The sequence below is a fragment of the Varanus komodoensis genome, unplaced genomic scaffold (assembly GCF_004798865.1).
Source record: "Varanus komodoensis strain SLA01 unplaced genomic scaffold, ASM479886v1 scaffold14_1, whole genome shotgun sequence".
Taxonomy (NCBI): Eukaryota; Metazoa; Chordata; class Lepidosauria; order Squamata; family Varanidae; genus Varanus; species Varanus komodoensis.
In genome coordinates this window covers 5,138,938-5,162,872 of record NW_025335438.1, presented here as the reverse complement: position 1 = coordinate 5,162,872, position 23,935 = coordinate 5,138,938, and the positions used below count along the sequence as shown (strand labels likewise).

Genomic DNA, 23,935 nt, shown 5'->3' with positions numbered 1-23,935 from the left:
TGGAATGCTTGTCAAATATTGTGTATACTTTAATTTGATTTTTTGTGCATTTGTTCATATTTGATTATTTATTGTCTGTTTATAGTCAAATGCTCTGCCGAGCCATGTGAAGATAAATGTATCCAGACAAACCTTGTTTGAAGATTCCTTCCAACAGGTAAATTATTGTTTATATTATGAACTAGGATTCCTGAAGCAAATACTGCATAGGTGAATATGTTTCAGCTTACCTGGTTATATAATTAGGAAAAAATCTTATTCTAGATCTTTTTAAAAAATTGGAAAGCTTTAATTTGAAAAGTTTGGTAGCTTGAATCTAATATAACAAATCTTTGCATACTAAGGTTTGGTAGAAAATAGCTTGTCTGGTTTGCATTAGGCTGATCTGAAATGTGAAAAGAATTTTCATAAAGCCTTTTAAGCCTTTAAGAAGAGTTTCCTGTTTATGGATCTTCTGAGACCAGTGATGAATGAATGAATGAATAAACCATTTACGGCTTTATATGTTATTGTTAATACCTTAAATCGGGCCCAGACTTCATTTTGTAAGAGTGGTTAATATAGGTCCGGTGTGATATGTTCTTGTCTACTGGTCCTGTCAACAATTTGGCAGTTCTGTTTTGGACCAATTGCAAAGTCCGGATTGTCTTCAAGGACAGTTCTGCATAGAGAGCGTTACAATAGTCCAAGCAGGAAGTTATCAGTGCATGAGCTACTGTTACTAGGGCCTGTCTGTCCAAGTAAGGACACAGCTGATGGACCAGCCTCAGCTGAAGGAAAGCATTCCTTGCCACAGATGCCATTTAGAATCTGTGGAATTCCAGGGATAGCCTGGGGTCAAGGAGTATTTCCATACTGTGTACCCTGTCCTGTAGGGGGAATGCAACCCCATCCAAGACAGGGTAAATATATCTTACCTGAACAGCTGACTCATCCACCAGCAACACTTCCATCTTATCTGGATTAAGCCTCAATTTAACCTTTATTTAACCTGTTTAGGACAGTCACTGCCTCACCTAGATGGATGTAAATGAGAGGTAGACTTGGGTGTCATCAGCATACTGATAACTCCTCAGCCCAAACCTCTGGATGACCTCACCCAGTGGTTTCATATAGATATTGAACAGCATAGGGGATAAAATGGAACCCTGCAGAACCCTGTGGCATGCCATGGCTCAGAGCCACAATCCACTAGCAACACTGTCTGGAATGGGCCAGCTAGGTAGGAGCAGAACCAACACAAGGCAGTGCCCAACCTTGCCAGCCTATCCAGAAGGATACCATGGGCAATAGTATCAAAAGCAACTGAGAGGTCCAGAAGAGCTAACATGGATGTACTTCTCCTTTGCTCTCCCAGCAAAGGTCATCCCACAGGGCGACCAAGGCAGTTTCTGTTCTAAAACTGGGTCTGAAACCAGATTGAAAGGCCTAGTCCAATTTTCCTCCAAGAGTGCCTAGCCACTTCCCTCTCAAGCATATTGCCCAAAAAAGGGATGTTAGCTACTGGTCTGTAATTGGTGACATCCAATCAAGGATCTAGGGTTGCCTTCTTCAGGCCTTATTGGCATTATTACCACCTCCTTCAAAGGAGAGGGAACCAGACCTTTCCTCAGGTGTTGATGACCTTCTGAACCCAGGGTTTCATTCTTTTCCTGGCTTTGGCTTTGGTGATCAACCAGAAAGGGCATGAGTCAAGGATACAGGTAGTGGGACGAACTTGTCCAAGCATCTTGTCCACATCCTCAGGCCACAATAATTGAAACTCATCCAACAATATTTATTAATTGTATGAAAATAGGTAGAAAGACACTTTCACACTTTCTGTACAGGTGGCTGATGTTCTGGGCAGTATTTCCTGTGTAGGACAAAGACACTACCTGCCTAGTAAGATGTGTGAAGTCTGAGAGCATTGTTCCATTAGAGTTGGTAATGTAGATACTATCCCATCCCAGCAAATGCAAAGCTGTCTCATTTCCTTTGGTCCCAGTGCTAGGCAGCCAAATGTTACAGACTTTGTAGCAATGTTAGATGAACTCATTGACTACGTATTCTGCTACTGGCCAGAACAGTACAAAAATGATGACAAAAATTGGTACAAGAAAAGCAGTAGAGTGTCTGCAGATACACATTCTCCCACAAGAATATGTTCAGAGATTTAACCCTCCTAAAATTTTAAATTTGTGAAAATTGGTTGTAGTTTAAAAAAAAAATAACACAATGCCTCAACATTGTGGTTAAACCATGGGTCCTCAAACTACAGCCTGGGAGCCGGATCTGGCCTGCCATGCCCATCTGGACCCACCGCACATGCGCCCACTGCCCAACTCGCCCCACGTGTTTGGAGGCAGCCATTTGCTCATTCGGAGAAAACGATCTCCAAGCGAGCAAGTCGCTGCCTCGTGCGTCTGCCTTGCGGTCCATGGCTCCCCTCCCCTCACCAGGTGCATGCACCTGCCTGCACCTCGCCTCACCTTGCCTCAGTGCATGCGCCCACACACACCACCGGCACCACCTTTCTGGCCCACGCCCAGGACGGGCAGCTTTCAACTGGCTCCCTGGTGGAAAAGTTTCAGGACCCCTGGGTTAAACTTTTATATATTGTACTAAGCCATTCAGTATTTTATTATGTATTATTCGATATTACTTACTGTTTGTACTTGACAATTTTTATTTAGATCATGGCTTTAAAACCCTATGACTTAAGGAGAAGATTGTATGTCATATTCAGAGGAGAAGAAGGACTGGACTATGGTGGTTTAGCCAGGTACAAAAAGATCTTTCCTAAAATATTGTTAGATAAGCATATTTATTGATGAAAAAAGAGGGTGGGCAATTTTGATAGTTTGGTTGCATGATAATATGCAATTTATTTATATTAAATAAAGTCAAGATGGTTATAGCCTATGTTAGTCTAACTTAAGTCCAATTCATTTCAATGGGTTGGATAGTTTATGGTGTGTTTATTGTTGGATATGGTTCTGTGCTTCTGTCAGATTCCTTTAATAATTTCATACTGAGAGCACACATGTTTTTAAAGACTTTAATGCTGGACCAGGGAAGATTCATGGGGGACTGTGCGGAGATTTGCTCATTTAATGTTAATATCATCAGTAAAGGCTTGTTTGCTTGTTTGTTTATTATTTATATCCCACTTTTTTCTTACAACACACTCAAAGTGGCTCACATGATTCTCCTCCTCATCTTTTCAATCTTATCCCCACAACAATAATCCTGTGAGGTAGGGTGGGCTTCATTAGAAGTGAAGAGAAAGATATATGTATAATGTTCATCCAGAGTGGAGATCTATATTATAGGTAGTTGGTTCAGAGACCTTCAGGATTCATATCCAGAGGATGGAACTTGCAAAACCTCAACTTTTGTGGGTTCAACTTTCGCAGATTTGATTATTTGTGAGTTTTCCATCAATAATTAAATGGGAATATTTTTGGAAGTCTGTGGTACAAAACGGGGCTAGGTGCAAGCCAACGCTAGAAGAGGCACCTATTCCTGCTTGGCCAGGGGGACACAATGGCAACTCTGGAAGTGAACAGGGCCCTTCCTGTGGATCCCTTCAGCTGCACTGGGTATTGCTTGGCCCTCCTCCCTCCTGGGTCAGGGTGGTGTTCTACTTTGGCCAGCACCTAGCAGCTGACCATTCCATTCCATTCCCATGTGGCCCTATAACCTGAGGGTTCTTTGAATGGCTTACACATACTGAAACAGCATAGAATACATAGGATACAATAAAAACTATTAATAAACAGATAAAACAATAAAATAATAGATACACATAAATAAAATATAGCCGTACACACCATAATATATACAGCCAATAAATTAACCAACAATTAAATAAAAATAAGTAATCCATAACAAAATATAGAAGTATTAAATTAAATGGAATTAAATTAACCAAAACCTTGTTTAAATAAAAAAGTTTTCACCTGGTGCCTAAAAGGAAGAAGTGCCCTTCACTACATAATGGATGTAGAGTTTTTCTTTCCTGTACGTAAACATTGCTAACAGTATACTTTCTGTATTTTATCTTTTCTGGAGACATTTTTAATCTATTATATCTTTTGGTAGAGAATGGTTTTTCTTACTTTCCCATGAAGTGCTGAACCCTATGTACTGTCTATTTGAATATGCTGGAAAAAGCAACTACTGTCTACAGATAAATCCGGCATCAACAATAAATCCAGATCACCTTTCATATTTTTGCTTTATTGGGCGGTTTATTGCAATGGTGAGTTTTATACATATGTTCTGAATTTGTTCTACTATTTTTCTTTCTGGAGAATTTAATACTTAAATGCTCATGATGATCATAGTGCAACTTCAATTATCAGCAGTTCCATCAAATATTCCTCAGAATAGTTAAAACAGGTAGGAAAGGAATTGGTGCATTTTTCTCCATTAACTTAGCAAAGTTGAATTGTATTTTTGAAATCTTCATACCATATGCTTTTTAGTTGTGTTAAAATCTCAAAACTTGCTCTGGGCATACATCATAATGATTTAGTGCTGATAAAGAATCAGCATTTATAGTGTATGCACTGGCACATTCAGCTTCTAAATGTTTCCTAGAGGTGGGATAACTGGGTAATGGAATAAAAGCTAAGTTGCAGTTGAAGTGAAAAATGATAAACATTTTGGCAATGGTGATGGAAAATTATACATATGTATTCGCTGATGAATATAAATTAATTGCAATTACAGAACGTATGAGTAACATTCTAATTACAATTAAATTCTGATTGGATGGCAGGTGAATGCTTGAACAAAAGTAAATGCAGAGTGCAGTGTGATACATGTCCTCTGGGAAGGCCCACTGAATTTAATGAGACTTGCTTCTAAGTAAGTGTGCATAGGGTTGCAGCCTAGGTATAAGTAAAGTATTAGCAAAACATTTGAAAAGAAAATAGCAGGCTTTACAGGTTATTTACCCAGTCCTGTGTGCAACAGCTTAAAAAAAAGAACGCATTGCTGCATAAAGTTCAGGAAATGGTAGTGGAAAAGAACCAGATTGTTTGTGCGTATTCCTTAAAGCCTTAGAAGAAACTGAGAGGGGAACACTGTAGATCAGGGGTCTCAAACTCAAGGCCCGTGGGCCAATTGCGGCCCGTGGGATGATATTTTGTGGCCTCCACTTGATATCAAAGTTTAGTGATAGTGCAGCTCGCGTGTTTTCCTCACACGCAGCTGCGTGAGTCTTTACCCTGGGCGCAGTGTTCCCTCTAAGTTGCTCGACGGGATGGGTGGGGCAGGGGGAGGGGGAGGGACCCTGCGGCCTTCAAAGCGCCAGCAGTGCCTGGGCCAGCCTCCGGGAGCGACGCGGGATGAGCAGCCCACCACCACCGCGGTGAATACTTGATGCGGCCCAGCCTCACCCAGACTGTACTTCCAGCGGCCCCCAGGTAAGTTGAGTTTGAGACCCCTGCTGTAGATGATTGTAAAGGTAGGAACAATTTGGGGATCATGAATGGAAAGAAAATTTTAAAAGCTACCTGAAAGCTGGGATTGTGGTAAGTCAAGTGATCTGATATATTTTTTTCATGGATAAGAAACAGTACAACACCAGTGTTTTAGGGAAGAAGCTTGCTGTTTCCCAAAAATCTTGATGTGAGTATGTGATAATGGGAACAACCCCCTTAGTTTATTATGCCAGTAATTGTTAAACTCATAGTTAATTCTCCAATTCCGTTAGCATGCTGGTAGTCAAGCCTTACAAAATTTAGAGAAGCCTTCAGAGAGACTTCTGTTGGGGAGGGTCTATGAATGTACGTGACCTACACTCAAAGAACAACAGTTCTAGGTAAGCAGCCTTGTTTTCTTTGAGTGATCACAAATGTTCATACACCAGGGATGAGCCTCTTTGTAATACTAAAGATTTATTTTCCTGATGACTTGTCTGAACATGACCTGTAACAGCATGCTAAGTGCAGTTGTTAAGTGAAGAGATTTACACTACTGATAGCCATTGCTTCATGGTTTCCTTTTACTCCCACGAGAGATGAAAAATAATTATAGGGCTAGGCATTGAACCCAGTATAGTGGTGGTGATAATGTTTACAGCAGAAAGATCCAAAAACATTTTATGGGGTATTTAGAATACCTGAAATCCAAAATAAGCTCTGTTCCTCCAGTGGAAAAGAGGAATTACATTGCTACTAGTAGTTCAGTTGCTTCATAAATCTAATGACTCAAATTGCTTGTGCATTTCTGAGGCAGAAAAAGGCTTCCTCCTCTTGCCTAGCTGATACTACTTTTTGAAGGACTGAGTTTATGACAAAATGAAGGACATTCTTTGCAAACTGCATATTTTCATGGAAGATCAGCCTGACAATTAGACATAGTAGCCCAGGAGGGAATCTCCATACTTTAAAACAGTATGTATAGCTGTACTAATTGTGGGAGTACTCTATCTATAGGCTTACTTTCCAGAAGCCTCTTCTCTTAATGCTAAGATGAATTACTGATGTTACTTCTCTACTCTCTGAAGTCTTCATAGTTCTACAGTGGGCCCATTTCAGAATTAGGAAATAAATGGGGTTGGTGGTGGCTACCTTGGTGTAAATATAGTGGTACATTGGCTCACAAACTTAATCCATTCCAGGACTCTGGTTGTGACCCAAATTGATTGTGAGCCAATTCAAATTTCCCCATAAGGTTCAATGTAAATAAGGTTAATCGATTCTTTAACTATTTTTTTAATCACAAAAATGTGAAGCAAAGTGACACAGAACAACACAGGTCGTGACCATCTCCCCCCCACCCCCAAGCATGAGCGTGGCCATCTCCCTCCCAGCACGACTGCAATCACACCCATCATCCCTGCACGAGCACGACTGTGATTGTAGCCATAGACGGGCACGATTGGGATCACGCTTGGGGGGGTGGGGAGACAGGCGCGATCGCAATCATCACCCGATGCGGAGTTTGCAACCTGAGACAAAATTTTTCAGAAATTTGGGTTCGCGACCTGATTTGGTCATGAACTGAGGTGTTCATGAGCTGAGGTACCACTGTAATGTGTGAACAGTCTCTCACACATTATTTCTGGTTCTTTGTGAGAGATAGGTAGGAGGGTACATTTGCAGCATCAAAGGTAAATATACTAACAATAGCAACATAATTGTTTTTACCTATAGGCCAGACATATGAGAACTGTGTATGCTCACCTGGAACTAGTTGTTCATTTTAATGATTAAATGGGCTTTTCCACAGTATCTTATACTAACAACAAGCAAATATCGAAGATGAAAATGTTTTTGCTTTTAGTTTTGCTATAAAAGTGTCTATACTAGTCCTCAAGCTGAGCAATCAAGGATTTGAAAAAATGATGATATGGCATAGTTGGCAATAGATACTATTAGTTTATCATTGTTGTTTTCTGAGAGACTACAGAACTTTTAAAAAATCTCATCACCTGGCTTTCTCTTAATTTTAAGGTTCTCTTAAGGTTTTAATCTCTGCATTGAACTTACATGAGAAATACTCAGAAAATAAATCTAGGACCAATATCTTATTATCCAAGCACTTAATCAGTTGTCTTAGAGAAGGTATTATGGAACCAATTACCTGGGGAGATTGTAAGTTCTCCTATACTGGAGGCATTCAAGATTCAGCTGGACAGTTAACTGTTAGGGATGCTTTAATTTGGAATCCTGCATTGAGCAGGGGGACGGACCTGACGGCCTTATTGAACAGTTCCAACTTTACTCTTCCAGGATTCAGTTACCAGCTCCTGTATTGCCAGCATTCATACAATATGGTTAAATTTTAGCCCTTGTCCTGCTAATCATCAACTGTTTTGTGATTTGTGTCAAACTGCTGCTTCAGTTAAGGATATGATCTGTATTAGCAAGTTCATGTATCATGGAAATAAGAAATTGCATCATGGCTACAATTTGTTACATAAAAATTTTGGTTGTGAGAATTTTGTGTGCTTTGCTTGTCTAATATGCATATAAACAAATCTTATAGTGTAACATATTGAAATTAATATTTTATGTAGTCTTTTTGCTATCTCACATAAGGGTTTTGTACCCCCTCCTTGGTTTGGAACTTTCTAGAGCTAGAGCTTCAGATGTACATGCCTGATTGGTCATGGCTCCCACCTTCCTGCTCAGTTCCTTTTATCTGCTACAGCAACATCACTAGGATCTTCTCTTTTACATTTTCTTAAAGGACTTCCATCACCTTTGCTCAGCCAGAAAACACAAGCTTGGTCATGTCGTTAGAAGAAGCTGTTTTTCAAGATAGAATTTTTGACCTCTGCAGTACTTTTCATCTAAGAAAGGAATGATGGAGATCAAAATGCAGTGTTCCCTAGTGAAGATATTAATCCATTTGCAAAATCACTTTTGCATTTGGCCAAGACACTGGGTCAAAGTTCAGTGACCTTTTCCATCCATAAAGACTCTGTCTTTCAGCTAGTTCATATTAAACAGCCTTATTGCCAGTGGTTAGGAGCATCATGGAAAAATGTTTCTGTGATGCCCATTTATATCAAACCAATTAAATAACTTATGCCAAGTTCAAGAGAAGGGATGAAACTTGAAGGGATGTTCAAACAACTTACTGGTTGTTGAGGTAGCCCAAAACAGCATGAACTCCACCAGAAAGCATCTTGTTTGGTGCAACGTGGGATCTACATAAAGCTATGGCAGCTCTTTGCAGGCTATTGTCCTTTTGGCTCAGATACAGAAACCCTAGACTAGAATAGAACAGCTCTCCCTGATGGCACAGGACTTTTCAGTGGAATTACAGTTAGGATAGCTCCACAATCCAGTTTATCAGAAGGATTTCAAACAGTAGACTTCATTTCATCAGTCCTATTCCTGGCACAGGTTGTCCTTCAACAGCAACATTCTCCAGTAGCCTTGCTATTCTGTCAAACATGGTTGCATTTTGCCAGTAAGAGTTTCTCAGCTGCAAAGATTGTCTTCTAGCATAAGGTAGCAGAGCCTTTCAGAGGTTGACTTTGGTCCTACCTTGTAATCTCTCAGCACCTGCTGGTTGGTATTTGACTTGTAAATGCAGGATTTTTCACGTCCTAGAAAGTTCTGAAACTAAACTCTGCACAGATGCAGAACCCATATGTTTATCTACACAGGTGGTGGTTTGAAGCAAACCTGGTTTCCCCAATTATTGTTTTAGAGTTTTTGTAATGTTTTCTTCACACTTAGTATTGTCTAAAAACATCTGTTCAAAAATGTTTTAGGACATCTGCTAATACTTAGAGCAATGCACTTGAAGTTGTTCTTGTATCATATACCAAACTGATTGTTTTAAATCCTCAACAGGCATTGTTTCATGGCAAATTCATTGATACTGGGTTTTCCCTACCATTCTACAAGCGCATGTTAAACAAGAAACTTACAATAAAGGATTTGGAATCGATTGATACTGAATTTTATAATTCCCTAATTTGGATAAGGTTTGTAATCTTTTCAGGTATCCTCTATTTCATTTGTCACATTAGTCAAATTATTATATCTGGTTGATCTTTGGTTAACTTTTCCTCTTAGGGACAACAACATTGAAGAGTGTAACTTAGAAATGTACTTCTGTGTTGACATGGAGCTGCTAGGGAAAGTTACCTCGCATGAGCTAAAATCAGGAGGCTCAAACTTACTTGTTACAGAAGAGAACAAAGAAGAATACATTGGGTATGGACATGAAGGAACAGAAAAGTTAACCCCAAGTGTTTGTGTATACTAATTATACTGCTGTATAATTTTTTATCTTCTCTTATTTTAATTTTTATTTATTTATTTATTTATTTGGGTAATTTTTTACCCCATCCAATACCCAGTGGGTCTCAGGACAGCTGATTCATCCTGCTTTGCCTGATCAAATAACTGAGGTTGCAGAATATGGTAAACATCTTGGAAATTTTAACCATGCAGTGTGTACATGTGACTTACATACCACCATGGCTTAATGTGTTGCACAAACACAGCTTTTGCTTATAGCCTTGGGTACTTTGTGAATACTTGGGAGTAAACAAGCATGGTGTTCCTGCTTACCTTCTTCCACTTTCAGTTAGAAACACAAGATCCACTCTTGTTCCTAGTTGTTTCATGACATGCAACCCCAAACACATGCAAAGTCTGTGATGTTTATTGGTTAAACAACAAAGAATTAAACCATGGTTTGTTGTTGGACTAAATCTGGGTTATTTAAATGCTAAACCCAGAATCTCCAGATTCAATATCAGGAAACAAGGCAAGAGCAACTCTGGATGATAAGCTGAAAAGAGAAATGAGCAGGTGAGAAACAGCATTCATGTTCACTTCTATGAACACCTCCACTTCCTGGGTTAATCAACAGGAATCTGGCTTGGATCTAAGCAGATCGAAACTCACAGAAACTCAGTGAACAAACTCACAAAAAAGAACTTTCCATTCTTTCCTATCTCAAAAGCCTCTTTGGAGTGATTATTTATATATTATATTTATATCCATTATTTTTCCTTTCAAGAAACTCAGGGCACCCTACATAATCCTTCTTCTCCCCTCTGTTTTATCCTCACAACAATAATCCTGTGAGGTAGGTTAGGCTGAGAGTCTGTGGTGGGCCCAGACTTATTCAGTGAGTAGCATGGCTGAGTGGGGACTAGAACCTGGAGCTTCCAGATCCCCAGTTCAACACTGTTAAGTTTCTTTTCTTAATTTTAAGAGTGGCATAAGTGTGGATGAATAAATGCAATTTAAAACAACACTTCTTGTACCACTTTACAAAGAATATGATTAATTTTCTTTTAGATGGATCTACTTTTGAAATAGTTGAGTAATGCCCTTTATAGTGAGAGCTCAGATTGCAAAGTTCGGCAGGAAAGCACATAGGACTATGGGGGAAGGAGTGCTCTAGATAAAATAGAGTGTAAAATATTGTTTGAGATTGTGCAAATATATATATTTGCACACACACAACGGTAGAATTAGTATAATGGTAGAAAAGTCCATGGTATGTTTTTAAATAATGGATTCCATTTTTAGAATTCAAACTTCACTTTTTTTCAGTCTAATGGCAGAGTGGCGGTTTTCACGAGGAGTGCAAGAACAAACCAAAGCTTTCCTTGATGGATTTAATGAAGTTGTTCCCCTTCAGTGGCTACAGTATTTTGATGAAAAGGAGTTGGAGGTAAGACTTTTGAGGTTTACTGGCTTAACTCAGCAGAAAGAGGTCTAAACTCTTTGACACTAACATTCTATAAGGAAGAATAATAAAAGCAAATAGAGTCAATGTTTAGATTCATTTAAGGCACAAATAAACATCTCTAAAACTGCTGTGAAATGACTCATTCAAATACATTTCACTTGCACATCAGGATCCCAAGTTGCTGTTCTTCTAAATCTTGCGGTCTTTTTCCAGGTTATGCTCTGTGGCATGCAAGAGGTTGATTTGGCTGACTGGCAAAGGAACGCTGTATATCGCCATTACACAAGAAATAGCAAGCAAATAATATGGTTCTGGCAGGTATTGTATTTTTATTAGTTGAAAAAGTCAGCAAATGTGAAATTACACCTTTTATGACTTTTACCTTAGAAATATAGAAAGTTTCTTCAAGGATTTATGTCTATACTCAGAACGGTCTAGACCAACTGTAAAACTTACAGAGCTCCTCAAAAAGTCTAGGATGCATTCTTCCCTCTCCTCAACTTAGTGGTCATCCTGAATTTCCTTAACTTGAAGGAAGAGGAAACTTTGCTACTGCCTTGCTACAATGGTGAAATTATTGTCCAAGGTTTCTCTGGAATTTGCTGCATGCTTCAGCAGTGTTTATATGGAATCAAGTGTGCTCTGTGAATAAGAGTGACGTACTGGAGAAGATATTCAACAAGTTTAATGCGTGTCCTTTGGCCAGTGAGCTTGCTTCTTGGCGAAACAGTTCAAAGACCCAAGAATTTTTTGAGAAAGTTTCTGTTATTAAATCAACTGAGTAAAAATTCTTGATCTTCCTACAATTGCACACTTCTGTCATAATTGACCACTGTGTTCCAGAAAGATAAAGTCAAAACTTGAATCTGCATGTGAAACTTGAACTTTTTCCAAACATAAATGTCACTACTAGGCTCCAGCCATCTTCCATATAAGCTTTTGTTCAGTGACAGATTGTTCTAACTTGAGACACCAATGGGCACGTACCATGAGAGATCAGGGATTCGTGCATAATACAGAATTCAATCAGATTCCATCAACAGGCTTCAGGATACTTTGGGTTATCATTTAACTTAGGTCAGCTGCTTTTGGAACTGCCCCTGAAGAAGGGAGCAGTATAATTAGTACTTTCCATTTGCTGTATGAACTATTTAAAATACTTTCTAATAGGCAAGTGTGGACAAGGAATCACCCCTGCTAGGTTTGTGGATCTTCAACCTGCAGAATGAATTCTTTGGGGGATATTATACTATTACTAGGGTGTTTGGTTTGCACTATTTGGCAAGTGCTGTTACCAATCAGTAAAATTAGATTTTCAAGATACTATTTTACCTCAAGTTGATCTATTCAATTTTGCATTTTATTTATATTCTGCCATTTTTCTCCAAGAAATCCAAGGTGGCTTACATAGTCATCCTCTCCATCTCCAATATATAACAGCCCTGTCAGGTAGGTTAGGCTGAGAGTCAGTGACTGGCCAGAAGTCACATCTAAATCTTCATAGCCATGTGAAGACTAGAACATTGATCTCCCAAGTTTCATGTTTTAACCTCTACACAACACTGGTTTCCTGGATTTTTTTCTGTTTCCAGAAATCATACTGTTGCTTTCCCAGTTTCTAAGAGGTATGCAATATACATTGCCACAAGTATCAGCATGAAGCATCTCAGTATTGCCATTAAAGAACTTTGTGCTGTATATAAGAGTGAATCCACGCAACATACTTTATTCCAATTTTTGCACTGAAGCAACTCAATCTACAGTGGTTTATGTTAACAGATAATGTTGAAACGAGCATTCCTGTATTAGTTTAAGTTTAACCTTCCTTTCTCTTCACTGGTGTAGAATTGTTTTTTGTTGTATGGATACTTGATGGAAAATTTGCTCATAATTTCTGAAATGGTATTCATTTCACATTTTGGAGCTGGTTTAAACACACCTAAAGTTTAGATTCAAGTGACATCTTTTCATCCATGAACAGGTATATAAAAATGTTAAAATGCCATTGTAATTGTACTTCTCAGGTTGCATATGTTATGGCAGGGTCCCCTGTATATTATTCTAGTAGAAGAGAGGTAGAGTCAAAATAATAAAAACAGCAAAGAGGGTTTATTTCATCATCATCATTATTCTTGAAGGGAGGTAAAAGTGATAGGGAAAATGCACATGAGGGATCTGAAAAAAGAGAATAAGAAAATATGCTCAGTGGATAGAGAAATCAAAGTGTAAATAAATGAGAAGAAACCCACTGAGGAAAAAGGGACAGTAAAAGATATTCCCAAGGCACTGAAGTTGGTCAAAGAAGAACTGAGGGAAATTGCAGGAGCCCCTTCCTTTTAAATGGACACTAGCGGTAGGGGTGCCCTGCCAAGATGCTCTTAGCTATCAAATCTTCCTGACCACAGAGGTACAGAACCGATACACAATAAAAACAAAATTAAATCGGGCATATATGTTACAACAATGAAAGAACAACAATAAGAACACAGAAAAAATGTGTGATGCACAGAAAGCATGAAGAAGAAATGTTACAGAGTAAGAAACTAAAATATTCTAAATGTATAATTATATTCTATATACACTGTGTAAAGCACTTGCTCTTTGGAAACACAGAAGCAAGACAAGTTTTTAACCAGCTCACATTTCAAAGTAAGCCTTTATTTCTATTCTTAGTTCATAAAAGAAGCTGACAATGAAGTCCGTATGCGGCTGATGCAGTTTGTCACTGGTACTTGCAGATTACCACTAGGAGGATTTGCTGAGCTCATGGGTAAGACATGACTGTTACTCTGTAGCAGTATCTAGTACTTTTGTGAATGGGGCGGCATATAAGTGTTCCGAATGAATGAATGAATACTTATATTTTCTCCCTTACTGGAATTAGATGTCATTAAGAGCTACACAATTACCATAAAAATTCTTAATCTTTGTTCAGGAAGTAATGGTCCTCAGAAATTCTGCATTGAAAAAGTTGGCAAAGAAACATGGCTACCAAGAAGTCATACATGGTGAGTTGTAACAATTTTGTTTTATGCTTTATAAATATAGGGTTTGATCTGGATTTAAGCCCATTAAAATAAAATAGATATTGAGGTAGGGCATGACTTGTCTTCCATTGATTTAAATCTCCTTGTCAAATTATGATTAGGTCTGGATCTAACCCATGACAAAAGCTAGTTGCTTGGAATCTGCTTTGTTTTGGTCAGTGTACAGTATGCTGCCTTTTCTGTTAACCATTCATTTGAGAACTGAATTGTATGGGTGTGATAGTGACAGACTGTGAAGTAGAGGACTTTTGTTCCAGTATGCGTCTGGGAAAGAGTTGGTTTTGTTTCTGTAGTTTGCTTACTTCCTCAAATCAGAAAGCTTCTGTGGGCAAAAGTAAATTCAGCCTAAACTGATGTAGTATCAAATGAGGTAGTATATTAATTGTTTTTCTTATTTTTGTGCTAACCAAAATATTTCACTGGATCACTTTTCTTGACAGGAAATCTCCATAAGATGCATAGGTGGCTAATTATTAATTATAATAATAATATACCTCCTAATTATTACCTCCTCTCAAAAGCAAGCTGTCATTAAGCATTGCTAAAGCATATGGAAAAGAGAAGCATTAGCAGCATTGTACTTTCAATAACAGGCCAATTTAATTAAACCCTTATTACAGAGACATTGTGAAACCCAGTATACTCAAAACATGATTTTTTGTTGAATTGATTAAAGTTCTATAATCCCTTCTGAATAGATCATAATGTTCTATTCCATTGGTTTCAGTTCTTTATACCATTCTTACTTGAGACCCTGTATATCCTATTTATTCCTCAATATTAAATATTTATAAATATAAACTGCAGGCAGTGTAATTTTTCCAGCCTCAGTCAATACTTCCAATAAGGCAGGTGGCTCTGAAGCAGCAGGACCAAATTTGTTTCTAACAAATATTTTAACTGCTTGCATTGCTATGCAACCATTACTGGCAATTTATATTTAGCCTATAAAGCATGGGAATGGCAAAAATTATCATCAGGACCAACAATCTGATCTAAAGTAACAGCTATCCTGTACAATCAATTCCCAAACAAACATTTTCTTGTTAATTTTTAAATCCAGATCCTACCAACAAAGTTAATTTTTGTATGTGAAAATGTTATGTGGATGTGAAAGTATAGGCCACAGCTCTCCAGCTGTCTGAAGTTGAGTGGTTAACAGTATCTACTTTGGTATGGCAAGAACCCAATGCAATCCACCTGTTAAAAAGATCCATGAATACTTCAAAAAGACCAGAGAGAGGAATCTAATTTCATTGAAAAAAGACTGAAAAGCAAAAACTGAGTACAAGTCAACAAAAGGCCCAATTGGGTAAAGCAAGGTCAGGGAGATTAGTTCTACCATTCTGATCAGTTTTATTTTTTCCAAGGATATTTCTAGTGGAGCCCCATAAAAACATTTAGACTTTTGAAAATATTTACCAGACATAAAGGAAGACCATGCAAAACATACATAATTTGAGGTATCACATTCATTTTACATGTATTTACTCTGCCCCATAAACTTAACTTTATAGGTAGCCATCTGTCAATGTCTCTTGAGATCTCATTAATCAGCTTGCTCAAATTTAGCCTAATAATTACTGACATGTCTCATGGGATGAAAATTCCCAGATATGTAATAAATTCAGGACAGAGTATAAATTACCAACTGTGTTATTTAATATGCAGTTTATTATCTCTAACAGACATAAATTCTGACTCTGATCACTTAGCAGAATAACCAAAATCATTGTTTGCATCAAGGCCAGAATTGGTAACTGGTGTTCCAAAAGAAACAGTAGATCATCAGCATAGACAATATAATTGAATTCTAACGTCCACATGGATTTCCAATTAAGTGGTATGAAGCATTTTCAAGTTTTCTAGTTGCTAAATTTTATCAGTTGTAGAACTCAGTTTCATCACACTTTTATTACAATAATTACTAAACTAGGTAATAGCTCATACCCTCTGATAATTGTCACCCTACTTCACTGATTAATGTTGATAATAAAACAGTAACTATAATACCAGATGACAATAAGAAGTTACTACAATGTTAGTCCAACTGGACCAGATTGGATTAATTAAAAATAGGCAAGGGGTTGATAACCTTAGATTGACTATTAATCTGATTGCATTAAATAAGTATAGACCAGACACAACTGCCATTATATCTCTGGATGGAAAGAAGGTCTTTGATAAAATTTATTAGAAATTTGTCTTTGCAACATAAAAATATCCCTCAGAATTCCAGAAATGGGTTAAAATTTTATATAAAACTTGTGGAGTCTTTTGAGTTTCTATTTTGTTTTCCTTAAGAGAGGCGCTGGACAGGGATGTCCTCTTTCACCATATATTATGTTTGGAATCCCTGGCATGTGCTCTCTAGCTGTGATGACTGTGATGTTAGTAAGAGACTGCTGCTCCCAGAGGGTTCCTTCTGGGCCAAAGTATACCCAAGCTGTCCAAAGTTGATTGAGTTATTTATGGCCACAAATCTTGTTTCTTCTGAACAACAGTTCATAGTTAACCATTTGCCATACTGTAATTTTTGCTCGAGTAACTTTACATCAGTATTGATTCAACAATGTTTTGTCCTAGATAGCTAATGGTAACCCTCTATATGTTTTAGATTTTATATTTCATCCTCCCTAGCCAGTGTAGCCTGTGATCAAGAATTTAAGTTGTCCAAAATATCTGGAGGGAACCTGGTTTGAGAAGACTGGCCTATTCCCAATAGATAAAAAGCAGAACAGCTTAGGCTGCAACTCAGGCTGTTTGTTGCATGCTTCAGGTTTACCTGTATGTAATGGTGAAACTGGCACTGGTTTTCCTGACCCACCTCTAGGACATTTAGGGCATAATCCTATGTGGCTGCACACATCCTTTCTTTCACTAGGTTGGGGGATACACTTTTAACATTGGGAATATAACTGGGACAGCAGACTTGTACTAGTTCTATACTACCTATACTAGTGCCTTCTGATTTGTACTAGTTCTATTCTGCCATGATAAATAAAAGCCTTTGGACAGCGCATCACATTTCTAGAGTTTGTTAATTTTTTACATTGCCAACTCGAGGGAGTTACATATCCTTGTTCTAAGTTGCTGTGTCAACAGTGTTCTGAATCCAACAATGCAATTCTTGGTTTAACATGGGTATTTGTGAATTGCATTTCAGAAGCATTTTACTTGGTACTAGCTGCAGTCAAAGTAAACAAGGTCTGATTTTTCTTTTCTCTTTCCAGTTTTAATCGTTTGGATTTACCGCCTTATAAAAGTTATGAACAGCTAAAGGAGAAGCTGCTTTTTGCAATTGAGGAGACAGAAGGATTTGGGCAAGAGTAAAATTCAAGTAAATTTTTTACAAAAGCAGGTTGGAGCAACTAAATTGCACAGTTAGTTGTATATAAGCTGTTTCTTGTGTACAGTCATTTTTCTGGAACTCTTTAAAAAAGTTCACTGTTCTTCCACAAAGATATGCAAAACAGTTTTTCCTTCTCTATTTATTTTCCCCTCAGAGACTGACCAGAATAAAATTGAAGCAGAAAAGACTTTTATTTTTTAAAAAGTGTATATATACGTACACAATAAAGAGCTCTAGTTTTATAGAGCTTTAGACTAATAAAACAGCCATTCAGAAGAGTAAGGAGTTACTTTCTTGGCTTTGTTCAGAAAATGTGCAGACTGCTCTTTATTCTTCTCATTTATGCAACATCTCCAAAGTTATTTCTATTGCATGGCTGTTATAAATGGTGTTAAAGGCTTAGGCCAAATGCATCCTTACTATGTAGAAAAATGCTGCTGGCTTTTTGAGATGATAGAATGTGATATTCTGTCAGCTTTACTTTTTAAAAAATGTAATAGCTGATAACCCTCTTTGCTACATCTTTGTAGCTAAGGTCATGAATAAAGCCTTTATTACTTGCACAAGAGTAATGTACAATAAAATGAATGTGATTAATGTTAAGACATTGGTGCCACTGTTCTGACTTACTGTAGAAGCTGAACAGACTCTTCTAACTCACTGAGCAGCATTGAAAATTGTTTACATATACTACCTTGGATTATTTCCAAGAAAATGGTAGGTAATATTCAAAGAAATAAATAAAAAAGTTCTTACATATTCTGTCCGGTCTGGTATCTTACAGGCTTTTCAAAAATATAGTGGTGATATGCTTCAATTTCATAGGATAACTAATTTTAAACTTTAGGAAGATATAAAAAATAATGTGAATTGTTCTTCTCATTTTTGTTATGATTTAGAGTACCCAAATAGTTACATAGACTTTGCACAACTGACCTAATTGTCTATTCATCTACATAATTCTCATCCCATTTAATTTTAAGGGGAAAAAACTCCAGATGTTCCTAATATAACATCTCTGAAATTTATTTTTATATAGGCTAAGGATTATTGTCATATATATATAGAGAGTCAGCAGTATTGATGAGTATTTGCTGTACTGCGAACGTGTAAGAAATTCTACAACCTTGATGTGAATTAACAAATGCTATTTTAGCAAATTGTGCTTCCTTATTAGAATTACATTTTAAATTACCATTTGTATCATGCTTTCAATATCCACTGTAAATTCCATTAACTTTTACAGTTTTGTACACACATGAAACAATTTCCTAGAATTAACATTTCTGTAACATATCAGACTGCAAAAAACCCTGTAAATGTCATATGACTGTGCTATATTTGCTCTCATTTTTGCAATATAGCAGTTGAATTCTGCCAAAATCTTATTTTTCTACATATTGATACACTTTATTATCCATGGATATTAACCTGTGAATGCCTTGTTAAAAAGTACAGAATTGATTAGCAGACCTCCAGCCTATCTTGTTAATTACCTTATGCACATCAAGATTATTTTCATCTCTTAGAGTGCCCTCCCATAATATACTGCTGTCTTGAAAAGATATACCTAATTATTCATGTTAGTTTATATAGAAAGCGACTGAAAAACAAAGTATGATTTGCCTAAACTCTAATTAAAAATAGAAGATTAAACTCAGTACAACAAAAACACTTTATTTACACTATTGAATGAATGGGAGAATCATTGCAACAGTTGCTCTTGTAAACTGGTAACTAACAATAAAAGACAGACAGTGCATCACAAAATGTGCTCTGTTAATTATTTGACTTACAGATTCTTCTCCCTTCAGAAAATGTATTTGAGAGAAAAGGGGAGCAATGTCCACTCTGATTTTTTTCAGGAGAGGGCAGGGGAAAAGGTTGATGGTCCGACATCAGTCTTAATGTTCCCTTAAATTTTTTTTATTTGATTTATATCCCACCTGTTTCTTGTTTTTAAAGAGCTCAAAGCGGTATGCATCTTTCTCCTCCTGTTGTTATCAGTCTTTTCTGCACAACAATCCTTTGAGGTAGATTAGGCTGAGAGTCTGTGACAGGCCCAAAGTCACCCCGTTGGCTCCATGGCTGAGTGGTGACTATAAGACAGATTTCCTCAGTCCCAAACCCATATTCTTACCCATTATACCACACTGGCTCTCAGTAATCTTTAATACCCCTGCTTCAGGACACAAAACAGGGTGAGTAAAGACAAGTAACAAAGTTTATGTATATGCTAACATTTTTGCCTTTTTAATATTTGAAAATGTAATTTCCTAGACAACGTGGAATGTATTATTCATCTGGCTGATCAATGGGACAAGGATATATTTCTTTTTTATTCCAAAGTTCTAGAGCAAATGGCAGTTGAAACCAACTGTGCTTTCTCAAAGGGAGGAAAAAAATAAAACTCCCTGCAATTTTTTCTGGCTGACACCTGGCCCAGGATGTTTTTCTGGAGAATCAAGCACAATTTCCCAACAGCCTGTGGTGGTTTGGCTGGTGGCAGAGTATATCTTAGGCTCTACCATGGTAGCTGGAATATACAACCAGCCATTGGAACAGAACATTGTTTTACCTGCTAACACTATTAAGCTCATATAGACAAATACATATATCCAAAAATCTTTTCAGCCAGATCAGAGACTGATGGCTTTCTAGGCTTTACACAAGCAGAATCAGTTTTTGTTTTTTTTTAAGTGAGCACCTTCTGCTGCCTGATTGCTAAAAGAAAAAAAAAGTCTTCAGCTAATTGCTAAAAGTAGAAAAACTTGAATCAATCCATTGCCAAAAATTAAGGCCACTATTTAAATGTCCTGCTTTGTAGTATAAGAATAAAAAACTTGCAAGCATTCAAGGGGCTTCACATGTATTTATCTACTTGCAATCCTTTATAATACTGTAAGTAGCAGCATTATGCCTCATCTAGTTACTGAAGTTCTACAGTGGAAAACAAGCTTCTACAGCAGGCAATGGATGCTGCATGCTCGGTTCTCTGTGCCAAGTGTTCAGTGTTTAGATTTTCCAAAGATACAGTAATTTTTCCAATCAGCTACACTGAGGGGTGAAGGGCTGGGGAGAGGCAATTAAGTGCCTCTGTAACCCATATGCACCCATCTCCAGGTAGTGCTGCTGGAAGGACTGAGATGGATGGGCAAATGGTCTCACTCAGTAATACAGCAGCTCGATTGGTTTCTAACCTCAGTAGCTATTTTCATTTTAAAAAATAGCTACTTTGAGAGGAGTCCACCTTTAATCTTTGTAAACAACCCAAAGAACTTCAACTATTGAGTAGAAATGTACTAAATGAAATCAAAGCAATATATATTCTTGAAGTTCAGTACTCAGAGCTGAACAAAGTGAACCTGGTAAGGTCCATCTCACTTCTATTCTTTAGGATGTTTGTAGTGATATTGATGATTGTGTCAAATCCCTAAGGTATTTATATTTCATCCTACATTTTTGCACCTTTGCTGCAGCCAACATCAGTGTTTCTCTACAACAATAGAAAGGAGCTAATCCACAGAAAAGTGACCAGTGCAGATCATTAGACTATTTCTTTAGTCTCAGTGATCAAGAAGACTAAAGTGTCACTAAGTGTAAATAAAATTCTGTATGTATTTTTTAGTTGACACTTTTCGATAATGTGGAAGTAAATCAAATTGGAAACAGGAACAAAAGACCTACACACAGAGGAAATTAATAAAACCAAGAAAAGTAAAATACTTGTATTTCTCTTTTTTAATTTTTAAACTTTTATTTAGACTTATGACCACCTTTAAGTTGAATGATTTTCAATGGGGCTTACAAAAAACAGGTAGTCCAGGGGCCTCTAGTCTTCTGCTGACTTCAGCTCTGCAGTATGAAGGCAGTGGGAGCACCATTCCACTGACAGAGAGGATGGCATAAATAGCCTGCAGGAACTGGACAGTTTTAGGCTATAAACTTGGATTCTTAACATTTTGTTTCCCAACCATTCTATTTTGGGCTCTTTTGAGGGGTTGCCCTTCCCTTTGAGGTTGTTGTTGTAAAGATAGTGCAAAATGTTGCTAACCTCAAAGATCTCTGCCATGCTTGTGGATATCTTTGTCATGCATGGCCACCTCAATTTGGTTACAAAAGTGGCAGTACTCAGCCTGCCAAATGCTAAAAGGAAAATGAGGATCTTTTGCAAACTTGCTTGTCTGTCACACAGAAATTGCACTGCTCTGCTGCAGAATTACAAGTTGGGAGAGGGATATCTCATTGTGATTTTATGATTAAGCTGAAATTTGAACTAGTACTTACCAACACCTGTTCCAAGCAGAGGGCCATGTCAGCTCTGTGTACTATTCATGTATACTATTTTGCTTTCAATCGTCTAACTTAAACACTGCTTAGGTGACAGGCAATCTGCAGTTTCACTTGGCCTTGTTTGTAACCAGCACATGCCTTGAGCACTTCAGGTTACCAAGGAATTACTTGGTATGCATGCCACTGCTGAATGTGGTTGAGACTAGTCAAATGTAAATGCTTCTTGCCACTTTGAGAGTGTACGTTTTAAGGCAGCAATAACAAATCCTTTAGCCCTAAAATGGTTGAAGATTATTATGGATTATTTTTATTCATTGTTTCTGTGCATTACACATACAGGCTTTGAACCTGTGTGAAACCTGTTGTTAGAAAGATTCTACAGCTAAGAGTTTTGGTGGAAAGGCCAACATCTGTCAAATTGATACTTCCAATGCCACAGTGATGGTCTTGAGTGAAGTGAGGAAATGGACAGTGCCAGGGGTGGAAAAGGGGTTCCTGCCAAAACTTTTTCAGCTGTTGAATCTTTCTGACCTATGTGTGATTGCACAGTTGACCACTCAAGGAATGACAGCCACAGGTAAACAAACTGCCTTTCTCACAAGGTGCTGCTCTTCCTACTTTGAGACTACAGTATATAACAGAAGTGAGTACACCCCTCACATTTTGTAAATATTTTATTATATCTTTTCATGTGACAACCCTGAAGAAATTACACTTTACTACAATGTAAAGTAGTGAGTATGCAGCTTGTAAAACAGTGTAAATTAGCTGTCCCCTCAAAATAACTCAACACACAGCCATTAATGTCTAAACCACTGGCAACAAAAGTGAGTACACCACTAAGTGAAACTGTCCAAATTGGGCATTATTAGCAATTTTCCCTCCCCGGTGTCATGTGACTTATTAGTGTTACAAAGTCTCAGGTGTGAATGGGGAGCAGGTGTGTTAAATTTGGTGTTATCGCTCTCACTCATACTGGTCACTGGAAGTTCAACATGGCAAAGAACTCTCTGAGGATCTGAAAAAAAGAATTGTTGCTCTACATAAAGATGGCCTAGGTTATAAGAAGATTGCCAAGACCCTGAAACTGAGCTGCAGCATGGTGGCCAAGACCATACAGCCGTTTAACAGGACAGGTTCCACTCAGAACAGGCCTCGGCCATGGTCGACCAAAGAAGTTGAGTGCACGTGCTTGGTGTCATATCCAGAGGTATGCTTTGGGAAATAGACGTATGAGTGCCGCCAGCATTGCTGCAGAGGTTGAAGGGGTGGTGGGTCAGCCTGTCAGTGCTCAGACAATACGCTGCACACTGCATCAAATTGGCCTGCAGGGCTGTCATCCCAAAAGGAAGCCTCTTCTGAAGATGATGCACAAGAAAGCCCGCAAACAGTTTGCTGGAGACAGGTGGACTAAGGACATGGATTACCAGAACCATGTCCTGTGGTCTGATGAGACCAAGATAAACTTACTTGGTTCAGATGGTGTCAAGCGTGTGTGGTGGCAACCAGGTGAGGAGTACAAAGACAAGTGTGTCTTGCCTACAGTCAAGCATGGTGGTGGGAGTGTCATGGTCTGGGGCTGCATGAGTGCTGCCAGCACTGGGGAGCGACAGTCCATTGAGGGAACCGTGAATGCCAATATGTACTGTGACATACTGAAGCAGAGCATGATCCCCTCCCTTCGGAGACTGGGCCGCAGGGCAGTATTCCAACATGATAATGACCCCAAACATACCTCCAAGATGATCACTGCCTTGCTAAAGAAGCTTGAGGGTAAAGGTGATGGAATGGCCAAGCATGTCTCCAGACCTAAACCCTATCGTGCATCTGTGGGGCACCCTGAAACGGAAGGTGGAGGAGCGCAAGGTCTCTAACATCCACCAGCTCCGTGATGTCATCATGGAGGAGTGGAAGAGGACTCCAGTGGCAAACTGTGAAGCTCTGGTAAATTCCATGCCCAAGAGGGTTACGGTAGTGCTGGAAAATAATGGTGGCCACACAAAATATTGATACTTTGGGCCCAATTTGGACAGTTTCACTTAGGGGTGTACTCACTTTTGTTGCCAGTGGTTTA

At 38.2% G+C, this 23,935-nt stretch overlaps 1 protein-coding gene across 4 annotated transcripts in view; it reads left to right on the top strand.

The window, feature by feature from the left end:
- WWP1 (WW domain containing E3 ubiquitin protein ligase 1) overlaps positions 1-19,338 on the top strand; it is a 67,665-nt gene extending 48,327 nt beyond the window's left edge. For all 4 annotated transcript variants that reach the window (XM_044424309.1, XM_044424310.1, XM_044424308.1 and 1 more), the window contains exons 16-25: positions 86-157; positions 2,676-2,764; positions 4,087-4,246; positions 9,309-9,442; positions 9,534-9,674; positions 11,031-11,151; positions 11,383-11,487; positions 13,843-13,939; positions 14,105-14,177; positions 17,450-19,338. In XM_044424309.1, coding sequence (XP_044280244.1) covers positions 86-157; positions 2,676-2,764; positions 4,087-4,246; positions 9,309-9,442; positions 9,534-9,674; positions 11,031-11,151; positions 11,383-11,487; positions 13,843-13,939; positions 14,105-14,177; positions 17,450-17,549 — 1,092 coding nt within the window. In that variant the 3' untranslated portion in view covers positions 17,550-19,338. The remainder of the gene's footprint in view (positions 1-85; positions 158-2,675; positions 2,765-4,086; positions 4,247-9,308; positions 9,443-9,533; positions 9,675-11,030; positions 11,152-11,382; positions 11,488-13,842; positions 13,940-14,104; positions 14,178-17,449) is intronic.
- Positions 19,339-23,935: the final 4,597 nt, after the last annotated feature.